This window comes from Hippopotamus amphibius, chromosome 2 (assembly GCF_030028045.1).
Source record: "Hippopotamus amphibius kiboko isolate mHipAmp2 chromosome 2, mHipAmp2.hap2, whole genome shotgun sequence".
Taxonomy (NCBI): domain Eukaryota; kingdom Metazoa; phylum Chordata; class Mammalia; order Artiodactyla; family Hippopotamidae; genus Hippopotamus; species Hippopotamus amphibius.
In genome coordinates, this window is record NC_080187.1 from 82,897,726 (window position 1) to 82,912,778 (window position 15,053).

Sequence of the window (15,053 nt, forward strand, 5' to 3'; positions counted from 1 at the left end):
GGTCAAGGTCTATTCATTTCCACGAGGCTGCAACGGAGTCTCAACGCAGAGATTAGGAAGCCGGGTAAGGAGCCTGGTGAACCCTCCTCGGGACTGGGGTGTGTGGGGACCCCCGCCAGGCCGGCCCAGCCTCGCGCACCTGCCGCGCCCCGGCCTGCGGGTCATGGTGCCGCTCGCTCCCACCGCCGCAGCAACTTCAGGAGCTTGGTTTTCATCTGGTACCCGTTGCACGGGCTGTTGTTTTTTTTCTTCTGTCGGTAAATTGCTGAGTGGGGCGAGGCCCCGCCCTTCCGCGCCCGGCCGCCTGGCCACCCCTCCCGGGCGCCCCGGCGGGTGTTCCTTCCCGGACGGCGCTGAAGGGCCTGGCGACAGCAGCCCATGGGACCCGAGGCGCTGCCCGCCTGGCTGCAGCCCAGGTAGGGCGCTCGGCTGAGGAGGGAGGGGAGGGGGGTGCGGGAGGAGGGGCCGACGGGGGTGGGGGAGGGGGAGGGGTGGTGCCCATACTGTGCAGCCGGGCGAGCACCGGCCAGCGCCCCAGCAACCTCATGCCCCACAGTGCCTGGGGCTCTGGACAGGGATTAGCGCATTCAGTTGTCTCGACAACCCTCGGAGTAACTGTTATTTCCCCCATTTTATAGCTGAGGAAATGGGAAGGGCGGGCTGCGTGGCCACCCTTCCTTTTGTGCGCTCTCTTGCCGCGTTTCTCCTCCTTCCCCCTCCCCCGACCTGGAGCCCTTCCCTTGACTTTCTCTACCTGCCGCAGAAACACCAATCACACGTGTAGATTTCGGGGCCCAGTTCCAGAAAAACTAATCCAGTGGTATGAGGGTAGGGCCTGGGATGTGTGTGTTTAACCCACGCGCCAAATGATTCCGCTGCAGGTTTGAGGGAGGAATTCCTCTTCCCCACTTCTTTAGTAGTACTCTAGTCATCTGTAGGGGTGCCCGAGTAAATCATCAAGCTACACTGTATCTGCTTCTCAACTTATTTGCTTTGTTTCTCATAGGTTTCACATCTCCAGCTAGGAGAAGAATCTTGTCTACCCTGGCAGGGCCACTCCCACTGCTTTTCCGAACCAGAGGCAACACTTCAAACAGTGCTTTCTCTAACTCCCTCAAACGTGTATCTGTCAATCTTCTCTTAGTCATCTCCCCAGCAACCCATTTTAAAACCCAGCTTGACTTCCCTTTTCTGGCCTGAGCGACTACACTGCATTCTTTGTGTGTCTGGTGAAGGAAGCTATCTGCTCTTGCAACCTGCAAGAGGCGGTGGCAAGATACAGACCCCAATCACCTAATGCCTTCAGAAGTCAGGAGTGTCCAATGACTGAATTATCCACCACCTGAGAATGCCACCATTGCTACTCCCCTCTTGTAGCTATAAACTAGTTCTCCAGTTATCAGGTTCTGCACTTAGCAGCAACACATATTGACCACATCAGCCCCTCTCTATCCATATTTTCTTTTCAAAAATATTCAAAGCCAACTTTGCAATGCTTACTTTTATCCCTTGGCGAGCAGCAAGGTTCAAAGTTTATCAAAGATGAAAGTGGATTTTGAAATGGAACCATATTTGGCTTTAAACAAACTCAGGATGGTCACTTTAACAGATAGTGTGTGCTTTCAAAAGCTGATGGGGGTTGGGGGGTAAACAAATAAAAGTCTTTGAGCAAGCAGGGTGTCTCTTGCTTGCTCAGACTGGCCAGTATGTTAGTTAAGAGATGTGTATAATGCTGAAAGGGCGATTATAAAAGGAGTGTTTAATGTGTTTAAAGGACGTATTTTCCTGTATTTATTGTAGGTATAGGAAGAATGCCTATCTTTTCATCTACTACTTAATCCAGTTCTGTGGCCACTCATGGATATTTACAAATATGACAGTCAGATTCTTTTCATTTGGAGAAGGTAAGAGCCCAAAACCGTTTTGGATATTTAACTTTTCATCCTCATTTTCATCGAGCCCTGGCTAAATAATTTTTTAACGTCTATGAACTTCACCTAATATCCTTCACGTCTCTAAAATTTAGTGACCATATATTTTCAGTAACCATACTTCATTCTTACTGCAAAAACCAAAATCTTTTTGGAGGAGGGGGAGTCAAGATGAGGGAAAGGGATGTGGCTTTTCCCTGACATGGCATTGGGGTGGTGCCATTTCACTCTTCCTTTTTGGTTCTGCACCAAACCTTAGCAGATTTGGTGTGTGTTGAGGAAATCTGTAAATTCCAGTAAAACATTTTTTTTTTTTTGCAGAGAAATCAGGAATTAACCAATTCTTCTCTTGTTTTTTTATTCCCCAGGTTTAAGATTCCTGGAAACTAGTAACAAATGAAAGACAAACTTTATATTCCCCAAGCTTCTATTTGGTCCCTTTAAAGGGTAATGTGTTCATAAGAAAATGACACTTTGTAGATGACTCTTCACCTCTATGGGAGTTAGCATTAATGGTTTCAGTCAAGCTTCCTCCAGTTTCCTAAAGAATAAAAATTTTAAAAGCATTTCAGTTTTCCAAAAAATGAGTCACTAAATGACTCTCAAAATAACATTCTTTTCACGTTCCACCCCATGTGGGTGAGTGTCATCACAGTTTACAACTGTTGTGTGACTTGACAATTTGAGCAACTGCTGGTTTCAGCTAAAAACAAATGTCTAGGATATATCTGGGAAAAGTCATGCTGTGCTCATCAGTTCAGACTTCTGTATCATAAGAAGATTAATCTACTTCTATGGCACCATAAACTATGTTATGTTGCTTTTTCTTATTGCAAATCTACAGATAAATTCTTGCGTTTGTTAAGAACCTCTAAAGGTACCACCCGAGGCTTGAATTTCAATTATGAGTGTTGGGAGTCCTCAAGCAGAGGCAAACACAGAGGTTAGGAAAACTTTCCTTGTATTTTTAGGAAAAAACATCACTTCTAGACCTTGGAAGTTAGCTGTGGCTTTAAGGGCATATTATAGATCATTCACAACACGAGTAACAAGGCATGAACTCTTTCTTATGCTGCCTGGCCTTTCCAGTAGGAAAAGTGCCTTAGACAGCAGTGTACCTATTTCTTAATTGTTCTCCTGCCATTATAATTATGGACGCTACGTATTATTAAAGAAACACAACACATTCATATGGAAGGTAGACTGAAAAAAACCTGTGTGGGGTTCAGTTCAATTCCTGAATCAATTTATAAACTAAGTAGCTCAACAGCACTCAAGCACCTGGACTAGTAACATCTGCTACCTTCTTCCTTCAAGGAGCTGTGTGACTGATGATACTCTTATAGCAAGTGCAGAGCCGTGGATAAGAGCATGGACTGCCCATGCTTCAGGAATCGTCTGGGAAATGTGGATGATAATAATGTCTACCTCATATAGCTGCTGAGAAGAGACATCCTTTCTGTTTGATAAGTTATCATGTGAATGATCACTAGGGAGCGAAGACAACAAAGACTTCCTTAGAAGTTTCTTAACATGGCAGGATTTCATTTTAAAATTTAAACTAACACATTTATCCCATATAGAGGAATATTTGTTTGCCTCCCATTTCAGCTCTCTCCAAATGCAGTGTTTCTTTTGGGCCCTCTGCAATGGGCCCAAGTTCCAGTGTTTAAAACTCACAGAGATCCAGAAAGCACTAACCACATATGAATGGGCCACAAATGCTAGATACACGTAAGATGTTATTTGATATCATGGCATCATTAATCTCATTTCCATAAAGCTTCTCTAAAATTGTATTTTCTCATCTCTGTCATTTTCTTGTCAATGGACAAGGTGTGGGCATGGCAGCTTCTTTTTTTTTTAATAAATTTATTTATTTATTTATTTTATTGGCTGTGTTGGGTCTTCTTTGCTGTGCTCAGGCTTTCTTTTTTAGTTGCGGTGAGTGGGGCTACTCTTCTTTGTGGTGCGCAGGCTCCTCATTGCTGTCGCTTCGTTTGTTGCGGAGCACAGGCCACAGGCTCTAGGCGCATGGGCTTCAGTAGTTGCAGCACATGGGCTCAATAGTTGTGACTCATGGGCTCTAAAGCGCAGGCTCAATAGCTGTGGCACATGGGCTTAGTTGCTCCGTGGCATGTGGGATCTTCCTCGAGCAGGGCTCGAACCCATGTCCCCTGCGTTGGCAGGCGGAATCTTAACCACTGTGCCACCTAGGAAGCCCCTGGCAGCTTCTTTAATAAACTCACCTCCAGCCTGTTTTCACTGGTGTACTGTAGAGTCTAGCTGTTTACTTTTATGCTGTAATTGCTTTAGAATCTCATAAATGGGGAATAAATGCTTTAGCTTTGGCCATGGAGCCTTCTTTTTCAATTTTTCAATTCAAAGTTTTAAATTCTTTTTGGAAGAGGAACAATTAAAATGTACAATGATATAAAGTGCTTTCTTTGGTTACATAGTATTTATAATTTAGTAATCTATTTAGGAAATTTCTCACATGTACAATGAAAAAGAAGTAAAGAATCTCAATTGTATTTCAGAGTGCTTCATAGATTTGGGTTGTGATCTAGATCTTACTTACCATGTCTGTATTTTTGATACATTGGACACAGATTCAATGGTTGACACTTTTTATGCAATTGGACTTGTGATGCGACTTTGCCAATCTATTTCCCTCTTGGAGTTGCTGCATATATATGTTGGCATTGAATCAAACCATCTGCTTCCTAGGTTTCTGCAGGTAGGTTTTAATCACATTATTTGCATTATAGAATTTGTTGCATACTTAACTTTGTTCTATTTATAGTTTCTCTTGACTTTATGACAGTGAAAAAGTCAACCTTTGCTAATTTGCAACCCAAATCACTAACAAGGAGAATTCCACAAAAAAAAATTACCTAATCCTAAAACACTGCATGGTTGCAATAACCAGTTGGAAACATTCAGGGAAATGATGCTTGTTGCTCTGTGCAACACTGCAGTGATCCGCTGCTGGGATGAGATTTCACATCCACTTCCCACTGTCACTATGCCACAGCCCTGGGCAATGTAGGACAGAGGAGAGGCATAGGATTGGAGCCATTCAGACTTGGGTTTGGTGCCTGGCTCCTCTGCCTACCACTATGGAATCATATTACCCACAATCATCAGGCTGTTTGGGGAAAAGGACACTACACACATTGCCTGGAAAATAATAGACTGAAAAAAAAAAAAGTCCCCTTCACCCATGTCCAGAGATTAGAATACTCCCTGGCCATTTCTTGTTCATTCTTCCAGTTTTACCGAATACAGTTGGAAAGGAGAGATCATTCGGGTTTATGAAGTATAGCATCCAGTCATATAGACCTGGGGATTCTACAGACCTGGATTCAAATTCTAGTTCTACCTCTTAATAGTATAAATTATATGAATTTAAACAAGTCATGTAATTGTTCTGAACCTTATTTCTCATATGATATGAAAATAACATGTATCTTCTGGAGTAACTGAGAAAATGGGTGGAATAGGTTCCTAGGACTTAGTTAAGAATACACTACCTGGTAGCTATTGCTGTTATTTTAGGTATCATTTGTTCCTCTACTGCGTCTCTAGCCCTAAGATGACTATGCTCCTTTCATTTATTTATATTGGATGTGTTGGGTCTTCATTGTTGCACGTGGGCTTTCTCTAGTTGTGACGAGCAGGGGCTACTCTTCCTTGTGGTGCATGGACTTCCCATTGCAGTGGCTTCTCTTGTTGTGGAGCGTGGCCTCTGGGTGCCAGGGCTTCAGTAGTTGCAGCACAGGGGCTCAGTAGTTGTGGCTCTGGGGCTTAGTTGCTCCATAGCATGTGGAATCTTCCCAGACTAGGTATGGAACCCATGTTCCCTGCATTGACAGGTGGATTCTTAACCACTGCACCACTAGGGAAGTCCCAACCATGTTCCTTTTAAAGGCTGGTTGAAGGAAGATGGGAAAGTAACTGGTAGATATTTAGTATAGGAAATCATTGCTGAATTAAGGCAAGAAAAATTAGAAAGTGGTATTTTCCATAAGGAGAGTTAAGGGTTAAGTAACTATATGAATATATGTTTAAAATTTACAGAAAAAGGTATTTACATGAGTATTTATTTGCAAAATAAATTAGAAAAATGGATAACTAAATGTGATAAATTTGCATTGTAAAAATATTTTAAATATCAGAATGTGATTGTATTGCCAGCACCTAGCCAAGTGCTTAGAATATAAATATACATCTTAAATTTTGTTGAATGAAGGAGTGACGTAGATCTTTGTATTAAAATTTGCTTAAAATATCATGAAAGTTTAACATATGGAAATCGGGGTATAAACCTACGGAGCCTATCAAGAACTCAGCATTACAAGTTCATGAGAGATTTTAAATTTTGCTTATTCAGTAAAAGTAGAGAAATAGTATTCATTAGGATGGAGACATTTTAAGTGTTGACATATCAAATGTGAAGTAAAAATCGGGTCAATAGTTAGGGTACAAACTAATAACAGAGTAGTCAGTTAGCTAACCAAGACTTAGATGGAATTGCCTTAAATGTATGTCCTTACAAAACAAAAAGGGGTACACATCTGTCCCAGAAGAAGCATATCATTTAGGAAAAGATTTATTATTCGTTAACAGCTAAGATGCATATAGCATCGCCTAATGTTAATTTTAGAGAACAGAATTAACAACACAGGTAAAATGAAAGTTGTATTCTGTCATATGGAATTATTTTGCTTGCAGTATGATCAAATTCATCTGAATCTAAGTCATGTTTTCTTTTGTCATACTTTTTTGAACTTTGTACTTTTTTAGGCCAAATTGGATAATATTAATTTTATGGTAAAACAGCAGTTTCAAAGTTAAGAGCGGTGTTGTTTTATTTATTTCTAAAGAAGGAAATGCAAGTGAGAAACAGGACAGGTAAATTTGTAAGAAAGAAGAGCATCTTGAATATGACTAGAATGTGCACATATTTGATGCTTTCCAAAAGTACATAGGCTTATCTAATACTAGAAATCTGATTTCTTGCAGTTCTAGAGATTCCAGAATATTTGTGTGATTTTAATCACTATTAATTGAAACTCTAGTGGCTTATGAAAGTATGATCACTGTAATCAGACTATATCCTGGTTTGGTAATTAAAAAATAATGGCGAGTATACATTGACAGTTTTTATTCAAAGATGAGGTGACAGAGTCTACTGTTGATGGGGCTGAAATGATTTTTAAATCTTTATTGTTGGGAGGAATCAGGGATCATCACAGTAGGGAAGACAATTACCATTCTCATCCTGGGATGATTATTATTAATTTTTGTTGTGAGGTTTAACTTCCTCTTTTATCTCTTTGAGATTTTATCTGTCCTCTGTTTCTTTTATTTATTTACTATCTTTTCTGTCGTTTTCAGAATGGACATAGTATTGTAAAAAGCTTCAAAACACATCATCAGGTCCAAAGTTTCATTTTCTGCCCCCTTCCTTTATTAAGAGTTCTGCAGACAATTAGAATTCCCTCATTATGAGATGACTCTGAGGCCTCTACTTTAAAATAACCAAAGTCTAAAGTTGTGTAATCATTCTTGGTTTTCCTGTTTCCCCATTTTTAGGTGAAGAAACTGTAGTTAAGAATGTGGCTAAGTTACACAGTAATCATAGCTGATTATATACAGTATCTTGAAAAATGCATGGTGTCTAGCTGCTTTCAAGTAGGTTGAAAAACATGACCACTCATTTATGATGTTATTTTGACATTACCTTTGTGAGGTCGCTAAGTTACAACAGAATTCTCTTTTTGGGAACTGGCCTTCCAAACTATCAAGATAAGTAATTCCCAAAAGCAGTAGGAACTGTTAGCTAGTTGAGCAATTAGAATCACATGTATCAAATGATGGTGGCATGTGTATAGGGGGGTATGTTTGTTTTCTGTGTTTTCTTCTGTACATTTTTTTAAAGAACTTTTATTGAGATACAGTTAACAGACAATAAACAGCATATATTTAGAGCGTAAAATTTGGTATCCCAATCTCCCAATTCATTCCCCCACAACCCTCCCCGCTTTACCCACTTGGTGTCCATGTGTTTGTTCTCTACACCTGTGTCTCTATTTCTGCCTTGCATTTCCTCTTTCATAGTTGTTAGCATTTGCCTTATGAATTGAGGTGTTCCTATATTGGGTGCATATATATTTATAATTGTTATCTCCTCTTCTTGGATGGATCCCTTGATCTTTATGTAATATCCTTTCTTGTCTCTTGTAACATTTTTTATTTTATCTGATGTGAGTATCACTACTCCAGCTTTCTTTTGATTTCCATTTGCATGGAATATCTTTTTCCATCCCCTCACTTTCCGTCTGTATGTGTCCCTAGGTCTGAAGTGGGTCTCTTGTAGACAGCATATATATGGGTCTTGTTTTTGTATCCATTCAGCCAGTCTGTTTCTTTTGGTTGGTGCATTTAGTCCATTTACATTCAAGGTAATTATCAAGATGTATGTTCCTAGTACCATTTTCTTAATTGTTTTGTTGTTGTTTCTGTAGGTCCTTTTCTCTTACGTTTCCTGCTTAGAGAAGTTCCTTTAGTATTTGTTGTAGGGCTGGTTTGGTGGTGCTGAATTCTCTTAGCTTTTGCTTGTCTGGAAAGGTTTTGATTTCTCTGTTGAATCTGAATGAGATCCTTGCTGGGTATAGTATTCTTGGTTGTAGGTTCTTCCCTTTCATCACTTGAAATATATCCTGCCACTCCCTTCTGGCTTGCAGAGTTTCTGCTGAGAAATCAGCTGTTAACCTGATGGGAGTTCCCTTGTATGTTATTTGTTTTTCTTCCCTTGTTGCTTTTAATAACATTTCTCTGTCTTTAATTTTTGTCAGTTTGACTACTGTATGTCTTGGCACATTTCTCCTTGGGTTTAACCTTCCTGGGACTCTCTGCACTTCCTGGACTTGGGTAGCTATTTCCTTTCCCATGTTAGGGAAGTTTTCAACTATAATCTCTTCCAGTATTTTCTCGGGTCCTTTCTCTCTCTCATCTCCTTCTGCGACCCCTATAATGCGAATGTTGGTGTGTTTAACATTGTCCCAGAGGTCTCTTAGGCTGTCTTCAGTTCTTTTCATTCTTTTTTCTTTATTCTTTTCTGCATCAGTGATTATCACCATTCTGTCTTCCAGGTCACTTATTCGCCCTTCTGCCTCAGTTAATCTGCTGTTGGTTCCTTCTAGTGTATTTTTAATTTCAGTTATTGTGTTGCATATCTCTGTTTGTTTGCTCTTTAATTCTTCTAGGTCTTTGGTAAATTTTTCCATCTTTGCATCCAATCTTTTTTCAAAGTCCTGGATCATCTTTACCATCATTATTCTGAATTCTTTTTCTGTAAGGGTGCCTATCTCCTCTTCATTTAGTTGTTTTTCTGGGGTTTTATCCTGTCCCTTCATCTGGTACAAAGTCTTCTGCTTTTTCATTTTCTCATTCTGTGGCTGTGGTTTTCAGTTCCACAAGATGAAATACTGCTGATCCTGCTTGATACTGCTGTCTGCCCTCTTGCAGAGGCAGCTATCTAGGAGGCTCGTGCGTGCTTCCTGATGGGAGGGACTGATGGTGGGTAGGGCTGGGTGGGCAGAGCTCAGTAAAACTTTAATCTGTTTGTCTGCTAATGGGTGGGGCTGTGTTCCCACCTTGTTGGTTGTTTGGCCTGAGGCTACCTAGCACTGGAGCTTACAGGCTCTTTGGTGGGGCTAATGGTGGACTCTGAGAGGGCTCACACCAATGAGCACTTCTCAGAACCCCTGCTGCCAGTGCCTGTCTCCTCGGTGAGCCACAGCTGCCCCCCACCTCCGCAGGCAACCTCCCAATACCAGCAGGTAGGTCTGGTTCAGTCTCCTATGGGGTCACTGCTCCTTCCCCCTGGGTCCTGGTGAGCACATTTTTTGGTGTGCCCTCCAAGAGTGGAGTGTCTATTTCCCCCAGTCCTGTGGAAGTCCTGCAATCAAATCCCACTGGCTTTCAGAGTCTGATTCTCTGGAGATTTCTCCTCCCATTGCTGAACTCCCAGGTTGGGAAGCCTGACGTGGGGCTCAGAACCCTCACTTTAGTGGGTAGACTTCTGCAGTATAACTGTTCTCCAGTTTGTGAGTCACCCACCCAGCATTTATGGGATTTGATTTTAACATGATTGCACACCTCCTATCATCTCATTATGGCTTCTCCTTTGTCTCTGGATGTGGAGTGTCTTTTTTGGTGAGTTCCAGTGTCTTACTGTTGATGATTGTTCAGCAGTTAGCTGTAATTCCGGTGGTCTTGCAAGAGGGAGTGAGTGCACGTTCTCCTACTCCTCTTCTGTATATTTTTAAATGTTTTATGCACATCTTTATTTTGACAGGGAAAAGCCACTGTGATTTTCTAATACTGCAGTTGCTAAAGGAGAAGCGGGTGGTGTGGGTGGGGAACCCATTGACAATAAGACTATGATAATTTAACACAGAGATGTATATTTTATGTATTTTTTAAATATACAGTTTAGGGGAAGGGCAAAACTATAACAAATAGTTGTTTATATATGTCCAATTTTGGAAACAATTACATGCCAATTAAAACTATATCAGGAAATAAAGTGAACTTTTGCCATTTTTAATTTATAAGATGGGAAAGTAAAAAAGGTCTAAAAGTAGCATATAATTAAAAGTAATAAGTGAAAACTAGGCATCTCTCCTCTCCAACCCCTTGCTCCCAAATGGGCTTGCATATTTTATTAACTTGATTTCTTAAAAAGTTGAATTGGGAAACTATTTTAGTAGATTTAATCAAAACAACTTGGCTTTTATGGAGCCGAAATACCACCAACTCTGAAATATTGAGTTTGAAGGGCTTTGTTCTGACCTCGCTTGTGCAGAAGCCTGAGAAAAAGGTTTTTATTGATACAGCTTTAGCATGTTTCAACTCAAGGAGAGGGGAAAATACCCACAAAACTAACCACAACTAACTAGGCAGAGTGTCTTTAGAAAACCCTCAGATTTATCCAGTTTACTCCTTTACCTTTTGAGAAATGCTTGAAATGCAAAGACTTCATACATAACTGAATTTAAATGGCTAAATTCTGCCTTCTTACCTTTGCATCACAATAAACTGTTGCACATGTATTCATTTTACACAGTTTTTAAAATCTATAAATCAAAAATCTGAGAATTATTACCCCCGAATTATCGTGCCTGCAGAACTTCCATTTGTGAGCCCAAATTGCAAGAACAATTTTTATTTTTACTGATATCACATCTTATTTCTGCTAAGGACAAGCAGAAGTCTGCTTGCCAAATATCACTCCAAAGATTTAACAGCCACAGATTCAGAAGAACAAATATGAAGGATATCCCCAAGGAGAGTGTCTTAAAATAAACCCTTTTAGGAAAACAGCAAAGTTTCGCCTTAATTTCTTTTAAACCGTGAAGCAGCTGCTTCTTTGGTTGTGCTAGATTAAATTATTTTTTTTCCAGAAAATCATATAGATTTTCTCTCCAGTTGGAAACAGGTTTATATTGTGAGTAAAATGGTACTGAGGATAGGGTTGTGCTATGAGATTCTCAAAACTTTGATGCTTCCTGAGAATGAATTGTATACACAATTCATTCTACAGGTAAGATTTTCAATTTTTCTGATATTTTTTGCATTTGATCAGTGGAGTTCTTCAGTGTAATACTTGTAAAACTATAGTCGCAGTATAATTTTAAAGGTGCTGAGATTAACTTTTTTATTCACTGACAGTCTTGATTATCTATATAGAAAACTGTATTTTCCTGTAAGTATACTAATCACTACATTATACTTAAATTATACTTATTTTTATCTCCAGTATAATTACTTAACACAAAAGTTAAATTACCTACCCAAGTTCACATAAATTGTAAACGGTGGAGCAAAAATTTGGATTTGGGCTAGTTTTCCTGAATGCTCAACTATTATGCTACATTTGTTTACAGTCTATCTCACAAACTAGAACATAAATACCATGAGGGCTGGGACTTGGTCTTGTTCACTGTGTGCTATCCCCCAGGATTCAGAATAGTGCACTCAATAAATATCTATTGATTGATGAATAAATAAACAAAAATATTTAAATAGTATTTAAATGCTTTTGTCTTACAGAGGAAAGTAATTGGTGATATTTGAACGTTTAAGGGTATGTTTCTGAAGTTCTCAGCAAAAGTTTACAGGATTAAAATAGTTTGGGTTATATTTTTAGTAATATAATAGTCTTTGAGGCTAAAACTATTTTTAAGATTGTAGAAATTCTCTCAATAATTGAAGTATGATTTTTACCACTTTCAGGAGTTTATAACTAATTTGTTAGCTGCCATTTATAAAGTAACAACTTAATTTTAGTCATTGCTTAATCAGGATTCCCAAATAAAACATCAAAATGCAAAATATTTTAATTTTATAGTTACCATATTTTGAGTTGACCACATTACCACCATGTTTGACTTGGCCTAATTTACAGTGTTTTTACTGTGCTTTTATTCTGCCTGAGTTGCACTAAGCATTACAAGACCATTCATTAGTAATTATGTTCTCATAGGATTTGTTTAAAATGACAAAGTGCTAGGTTTTCCCAAATGTAAAGCTCCAAATAACTGGTCAAACTATTATATGTAAAGAAAAGTAATAAGTTTTAAAAGTCCATTCTTCAAAGTTATTTTGGTGTTGATTTAGAAAATCAAGGAGGTTCTTTTTTCAAGGTTTAACTTTTCAGGAAAGGCTTTTTTTTTTTGTGAGAATAGACTATAACCTAGACATTTTGTGCAGGTGTAGCCCATAAAATAGCAAAGGTGAAAATGTCTTAGTGTTTCAGAACAAGGAATTTAGAATGACATTGTCTGATTTTGATTCCATACCTGTAGGCAAGTCACTTTCACTTTGTAAAACTCAGTGTCCTTTGTAAAAGGTACATAATAACAATAGCACTTCTTAGGGTTGTTTAGAGATTAAATGAGATAGTGTGTGTTTGGAACCTGGCACAAAGTAACTAATAAATATTGGCTTTTTACCAATTTAAGAGTATCGCCTCCTAAATTCTCCCATTGTATGACCATTGAATGGTCAAGTTAGAGTTAAATAACAATCAGATAATTTGTTAATTAGACTGACATGGTATGGGGGGGGGGTGTTCACATACCCTCCTGTATGTATGTGGTTGTGTCTTGGGGGCATGCTGATTGCTGACTTCCATGCGATCAGGATACCATCACTAATATGCCACAGTCCCTCAAGTAATGATTTTAAACAGAGTGAGTTTTTTTGTGCAGCTCCAGTGTCTCTCTTTTAGATTTTCCCCTCTGTACTCATACAGTTGAGGGGCAGCCTGACATCAGGGATTGCCTACAATTCTGGAAACCAGGAGACTTGGAATATATATGTTTCCAGGTCTGCCGCTAGTTTGGGCAATTCACTTAATTTCTCTGGTTCCCAGTTTCCTTATTTGTAAAGAGATAGGGTTGGGCAAGTATCTAGCAGGGCCCTTAGAGAGCCATCTTATCAAAAGGTAGCTTATGTTCTCTCTTTCAATAGTCAGCCATGTAATTAGAAATATGTGTGTGTGTGTACACACATTCATGTGTGTATCTCTTGAGATTTTTGTCAAAAATTAGATAGTTTTCCTAATTAGCAGGCACTGATCCAATGTAAGATTAGGCAGTGCCTAAGTACTTGTTTGCTACTAAGATCTTATATCCAAAAGCTGCTGGGTGTCAGGGCAGCACTTAGATCATTCAGTAATTATCATTGCAATTAAGTCTAATTCATCACATAAATATGGTTAAATCAAGAAACTATGGCATTGCAAAGAAAGACTGACCAAAGAAAAACAGCCATGTAGGTAGCTTCCATTGATTGACTAAGGTTTGAATCATATCTGATTTCCTTAGCCAAGCAAGGGCCCGCTTGACTCAACAATGTGGTTATAGACATGCTGATACAGCTTCTGCATGTGGATTTCTGATCACGTGGCCCGATGTTGGCAAATTCTGGATTTCTCTGCTCTAGGTGGTTTTCCAGGACTAACAGCCTATGATTTTAGGTCATAGATCATCCCAGTCTTTAGTCCTTGATCCACTTTGAAAATACAGACAGCTATTGAAAAATACAAAGCAGCCCTCGTCTTTATCACTAATATGCTCCCTCAGTCTCAGGTGTATTTTCCTTTGACCATTGTGAGGAAAGTAAAATGTTCTATTAAAAACAAACAAAACATGCAGAATGTACAAAGTATGTTAATACAGCATAAGAAGGCACATTATATTTAGATTGGAAAGAGGAATGTATATTTTGAGGTCAGTAATTGGAGCTAAGCCGTAAGTGTGTGCATTCTCAATGATTTATAGATGCTCACTGACTTGGAAAAATATGAATTTGTTGTATTCTTTTGTTTTCCACTAGCTTATGAGGATTAGGATTATATTATGTCCCTTCCCTTTCTCCCACCTCCCTCCCACCCCCACCAAAAGCAAACAAACAAACAAACAAGCTACGTGGTGGCTTCCCTGTTTGATGAAATGGAAGTTTTTCTGCCTGTCATTCAAAACTCTTCACAACCCAGTCCCCAACACATTTTCAATTTTATCTCCTAGGATTCCCTTCTGTGCACCTTCTCTCTAGCGCACAGGGGTTCTCATGACTCTCCAGCACATCCTGTGTTTTCACACCTCTGCCTCTTTGCCCAGGCTGCTCCCTTGGCCTAGGATGCCCATTCTCATATCCCGTCTACGTGACAAACCCCTGTCCATTCCTCAAGACCCAACTGAGATGCTGCCTGCCTTCACAAATATCTCTGCATCTTTTTCTCAGACAGGTATCTCCCTCCCCTGTGCTCCCATACGTAGCCCTTTAAGTGACAGCATTTTTCACACTGTGTTATAGTCACTGCCCCACATTCTCCTACCGTTGCTACCCTGTATAGCAAGCAAGGACCATGCTTTCATTATATATGTAGTCTTAGCATCTGATATATAGTGAACACTCAATAAAAGCCTGTCAAAGTGAGTAAAAACCATGTGTGCATGTATCACAAGCGACTGCCCTGAATCAGATGAAATATGTTATCTTTTTATCCATTACATATAATTTGGAGAAGACAGAAAAATAAAA

At 39.5% G+C, this 15,053-nt stretch overlaps 1 protein-coding gene across 6 annotated transcripts in view; it reads left to right on the forward strand.

Annotated features, from left to right (window-relative positions):
- The first annotated feature begins 215 nt into the window (after positions 1–215).
- Positions 216–15,053, forward strand: part of HACD4 (3-hydroxyacyl-CoA dehydratase 4) — a 55,645-nt gene continuing 40,807 nt past the window's right edge. For all 6 annotated transcript variants that reach the window (XR_009051170.1, XR_009051171.1, XR_009051173.1 and 3 more), the window contains exons 1-3: positions 216–416; positions 1,801–1,904; positions 4,544–4,671. Coding sequence is in view for 1 of the 6 variants with exons in the window: in XM_057720106.1 (XP_057576089.1) it covers positions 379–416; positions 1,801–1,904; positions 4,544–4,671 (270 nt within the window). In the remaining 5 variants the exon portion in view is untranslated. The remainder of the gene's footprint in view (positions 417–1,800; positions 1,905–4,543; positions 4,672–15,053) is intronic.